The sequence below is a fragment of the Eufriesea mexicana genome, unplaced genomic scaffold, assembly GCF_001483705.2.
Source record: "Eufriesea mexicana isolate 0111107269 unplaced genomic scaffold, ASM148370v2 scaffold17534, whole genome shotgun sequence".
Taxonomy (NCBI): Eukaryota; Metazoa; Arthropoda; class Insecta; order Hymenoptera; family Apidae; genus Eufriesea; species Eufriesea mexicana.
In genome coordinates, this window is record NW_016924912.1 from 15330 (window position 1) to 20564 (window position 5235).

Consider the following 5235-nt stretch of genomic DNA (forward strand, 5'->3'; position numbering starts at 1 on the left):
TGGCGTCGGTGGCGTCGGTGGCGTCGATGATGGCCGGCGGCGGCGGCGGTGGCGGCGGCAGCAGCAGCGGAGGTGGCGGTGACGTCGGCGATGGCGTGAACCGTGGCAGTGGTACCGTCGAATGTAGCTAAGATCGATCGTACCCCCTTCTTTCAGCCGTTCGTCCGACCGACCAACGGACTGACCGACCGACCGACCGACCGACCGAATAATCGAACGGATTGCCTGGATTCTTTTTCAGAGCACGATTAATCGTTTTTATCGTTTGTCACCGTTCAAAGCTACACATTTTCCGCTTCGTATCGTTCGATTACTGTTCGTTATTTATCCTATACTCGCGAACGTTAAACAGCCGTGAATCGCGCGTAACACAGCAGCCATTCTCTTTGCAGCGTTATTGCTCAGAAGTCCACGTTCATGCCCGGACGCTAAACGTGTTCTAAAATGGCGTCGTATCGCGATGCGAATATTTTCAGTCACGAAATATTCACGATTCCAAGTTGCGAATATTCTTATTCGAATCGAAATCGATATTTAAACGTATGGAAATTGTGTAACTTAAATGAGAAGTTATCGTACGCAGCTTATACGTAAAGGGAATTTTATCGAAATACCGAAAATCGAAGCGAATCGAATCGGATCCGGAGTCGAATCCTGTGATTCGAAGGAAAAGGATTTGCTTCGACGAGTGTATGCTCAAGGAAAGAAAGAAAAAAGAGATTGAAGGATCTTTAAACGATTGAACGTTGAATATATAAATAAGAAAAGTACGTTCTTCGTCTTTTGTTTTTTTGTTTCCTTTCGTTCGAGTAAATCATAAAATCGATAACGGGAATGTGAATGCGTTTTCGCGATAATCGTGATTAAAGACTTTCTCGAAACAATAAAATCATGTGGGCTGCAGTCACGAAGTCTTTGGAAATACTGGTTGCCTTCTTCGAATATTACACTACCAGGTAAGAAATGTATATTAAATTGACACCGTAAATTAAGGATAAAATTAACGTTGTAACGTGTCTCTTTCGAAAACGATTTGCGAACTTTAGGCGTGACCAAGTAAACTATTCTAAACTAGCTAAAACACGGTATAGGTATATTTTGTCTCTTTCTTTCTCTCTGTCTCTCTATTCCTCTCCTCCTTTCTCTCTCTCTCTCTCTCTCTCTCTCTCTCTCTCTCTTTCTTTCTCTCTTGCTCTCTTGCTCTCTTGCTCTCTTGCTCTCTCTGTGCGCGCCTGGACATGACGTACGTGCGTGCGTGCGTGCGTGCGTGCGTGCGTGCGTGCTCGCGCGCGCGTGTGTGTGTACGTATGCGTATATTTCGCTAATTCTCACCTTCTTTCCTTTACTCGGCTATCTTTCTTCTGAATTTTCTTCTTCTCGAAATTTGTTATCGTTACGATTGGTATAAATTATATCGCGTTTTGGAACGCGATGTCGATTGTGCTCGACGAATCGGCATGGCCGACATCGAAGAAAATGCTGCGACGCGTCAGCTCCGAGACCATCGAACTGAAATCTTTTCCTCTTATTTGTCGATCGTATTTCGTGGAAATCGAGATCTGGACTCAAGACTCATCAATTCCTGCTTTGATTTCTTTTGTTTCATGCATCCTTTCGGGGTTACTATTGGAATCCAGAGCACAATTGGAGTAAGTATACCACGAATTGGTGGATAGCAAAACTTTTAATTTATCTTCTCTCTTACTGCTTCACTTGACTCTTCTATCTTCTCTTTCAATTCTCCTTCCTAATGGAAATATCCTATTCCGCGGATGGACGCTGCTTTATCTGCGTAAGTAGTTCAATTGAATTAAAAGCCCCGAATCTAGTTTCCATGTCCTTCGATTTCAAGCTGCATTCCAAACGTTAGGGGTTTGGTCTTTTTCTTAATGCGCATACGCGTTCTCCATACGATCTTCGAACTGTTTTTGCATTAAATACTTGACACTTTGAAAAGCTCTGTTACTGTCTGCGTTCGCTGTACTCCTTAAACGCTCGACTCTCCCTCGATTATTCTTTCCATCGAGATTCAACTTATAGACCGTCGATTCGACGTTGAGTATAGAGAAAAAGAGGGAGATAATGATACTCTTTTCTCTCGATACTGGTAATCGAGATACGAATAGTACGTTTACGAAACGACGAAATCGGGAAATTTACATAGAAATTTCGCACTGTGCACCTAACCTGATCACACGAAACGCAATTGCTTTCATGCGTTTTTACGAGCGTCGATTAAACTTGAATGCCTAGATGGTAGCTCGATAGACGAATAGGACAAGCGTAGACAGCCGGTGCACTGTAGTTGCAATACGTATTAGCAATAGTAACGATTCCAATACTCGTTTCGGACGAATGATTCGAGTGTCATGCAGCGTGATCGCATTCCGCGTCGAAAAGCAACGGGTCGCGATGCTTTGGAACCGAAGATGCGTTGGTACCGTCAATGCGTATACCTTCCTGGTATTTTTCGTATCGACGATAAAACAACTTTAAACTCGCGGTGATCTCGTCGCTGCAGAGTTGGGTACGATGCGAACTAATCAGCGGGTCTAAGAAAACTGGAACGGATGACACGAAGAAAGAAAGAAAGAAAGAAAGAAAGAAAGAAAGAAAGAAAGAAAGAAAGAAAGAAAGAAAGAAGCGCGGTCACGCTGCTTTGGCACTGTTCGATCAAATTCCTGCATGGCACGATGACTCGTGGCACTGGACCAATGAAATAACAGGGGACCCCCAGATCTGTCGTTCACTTTAGTTTGTAGTTCCATGATCGTCGTTGCCGTTGTTCTCGATCACACGATCTCGTCACGATCGCTTTTGCTACGCCAAAATAGATAATAGAAAATGTATGTGCGGTAGATGCTTTAGTTTTCGGCGTTGTTAATAAATGCACGTGACACGAGATATCGGAATGACGCGAGATTGGGAAAGAATTTTGGCAAGACGCAAGATTGGCAAAAATCTCAAACGTAAATGGCATAACGGTTACGATGACAGCAACGCCGACGACGATGATGATGATGATGATGGTGATGACGCCGATGGTGGCGAAGATGAACGAACTACGGTATAATTGGATAAAGGATGTTTCGAGTTTTCAGAGAGGCCGGTAAAGATGGTCCGATTGGTTTTGTCGTAGGACAACTGGTAGTCCAGCGAACAAACCAGCAACATCGGCAGGTGGAAGCGGCGGGGTCGGAAGCAGCGGAGCGGGTGCCGGGACGAGCGGTTCGACGACGATCGGCACGGCCGCGGGAGGTGGCGGATCCGGTTTGAGTGTTGCCACCTCGTCTGGTCTAGGGAGCGCGAATGCGGGAACAAGCGGAATCGGCGCTGGAGCGAACGTGGTTTCCGGCAGTGGTACCGCCAGCAGCGTGGCTGCTGGAACTGTCGAACCTCGTACTCCGACAGCCGGAGTACAAAACAAACAGCTGCAGAATGTGAAAGGAGATCATCCGTCGGTAGGCGTGATTCGATTCGCGCGGTTCTTCCTCCGTAATCACCCGTATCTCCGATGAACGCTTTTCCTTTCAGAAAGCATTCCTACTGCAGAACAGGTCGATGTCTTTGGTGGACATGTACATCGACAACTCGGAACCCAGCGAGAACGTTGGTCAAATTCACTTCAGCTTGGAATACGACTTTCAAAATACTACTCTTATCCTACGTATTATACAGGTTTGTAGCTACGTATCCACGTTTCGAGATAGACATGTGCGACATACGATGGAAAAGGCGTATACGTAAAAGCTCATTCGTGCTATCAGGGTAAAGATTTGCCGGCAAAGGACTTGTCTGGAACGTCCGATCCTTACGTCCGCGTCGCTCTCTTGCCGGACAAGAAACGTCGTCTCGAGACGAAGATCAAGAGACGTACGCTAAATCCTCGATGGAACGAAACGTTCTACTTCGAAGGTAAGCGCAAACTCGACGCGTATATACGCTGACGATAAATTACCATTTACCATTACCAGACGATTTTAATGCGATACGTCAATTTACCTTTAGGTTTCCCAATTCAGAAGTTACAAAGCAGAGTGCTACATTTACACGTGTTCGACTACGATCGATTTTCAAGGGACGATTCTATCGGAGAAATGTTCCTTCCGCTTTGTCAGGTAATTTTAATCCTTCCTAGCGACGACCACACGTTTTCGCATTTGCTCAATATCGCGATATGACCATCGATATTTGTTCAACGTTATCCGATAGGTCGACTTTTCGGACAAACCTTCGTTTTGGAAAGCTTTGAAACCGCCGGCAAAGGACAAGTGTGGAGAATTATTGTGTTCCTTGTGCTATCATCCGAGCAATTCCGTACTCACTTTGACGCTTTTGAAAGCGAGGAATTTGAAAGCAAAGGATATCAATGGAAAATCAGGTGAACGAATCGAAATTTTCCTATAGAAGAAAAAAAGAAAAGAAGGCAAACACAACGAAACCACGAAATATAACGATCGATTCTTTCTTTTTTCTTTTTCCCTGCTTCCTGCGTCTAGATCCATACGTAAAAGTATGGTTACAATTCGGCGATAAGAGAATCGAGAAACGGAAGACTCCTATATTTAAATGTACCCTAAACCCGGTGTTCAACGAAGCCTTCTCTTTCAATGTACCGTGGGAAAAGATTCGAGAATGTTCGTTGGACGTAATGGTGATGGACTTTGACAACATTGGCCGAAACGAGTTGATCGGACGGATACAACTTGCAGGTAAAATATTTTCTTTTTCTCGATAATGCCATTTCCATCGGCACCTCTCATCGCAACCTTCTCTTTTCCTTCTTCTTCTTCTTCTTCTTTTTTCTTTTCTTTTCTTTTCTTTTCTTTTCTTTTCTTTTCTTTTCTTTTCTTTATAAATGGTAGCGCGTACAACCATTCGTCGACGATACGTTTCATTTGATATATTTCAGGAAAAAACGGTAGTGGAGCAAGCGAAACGAAGCACTGGCAAGACATGATTACGAAGCCACGACAAACGATCGTGCAATGGCATCGATTAAAGCCGGAGTAAAGGTTCGAACGACTTTGGTATTTTTACATTACGAGAACATTGGAAATCGTCGATTAAACCCGAATCTGTAACATCGAGGGTATCTTCCGAATTCTCGTGGTACTTGGAATTCGTTACCCTTTGATTACCGGTACACCTCTTCCTTCGCTTTTTCTTTCTCTCGTTTCTTCTCCTCCTCCTATTCCTTCTCCACTCCCTATCCATTCTCTTTTTCACTTTTTT

The 5235-nt window shown here is 44.3% G+C and overlaps 1 protein-coding gene across 5 annotated transcripts in view; it reads left to right on the top strand.

Moving 5' to 3' along the window:
- Positions 1–5212, top strand: part of Syt7 (Synaptotagmin 7) — a 15402-nt gene extending 10190 nt beyond the window's left edge. For 2 of the 5 annotated variants that reach the window (XM_017909374.1, XM_017909375.1), the window contains exons 2-9: positions 1638–1649; positions 3140–3461; positions 3535–3678; positions 3768–3915; positions 4009–4118; positions 4213–4381; positions 4500–4712; positions 4913–5212. In XM_017909374.1, coding sequence (XP_017764863.1) covers positions 1638–1649; positions 3140–3461; positions 3535–3678; positions 3768–3915; positions 4009–4118; positions 4213–4381; positions 4500–4712; positions 4913–5013 — 1219 coding nt within the window. In that variant the 3' untranslated portion in view covers positions 5014–5212. Of the gene's footprint in view, positions 1–723; positions 957–1637; positions 1650–3139; positions 3462–3534; positions 3679–3767; positions 3916–4008; positions 4119–4212; positions 4382–4499; positions 4713–4912 lie in introns of those variants that run through there. The other 3 variants (XM_017909377.1, XM_017909378.1, XM_017909376.1) reach the window with 3 other exon arrangements.
- Positions 5213–5235: the final 23 nt, after the last annotated feature.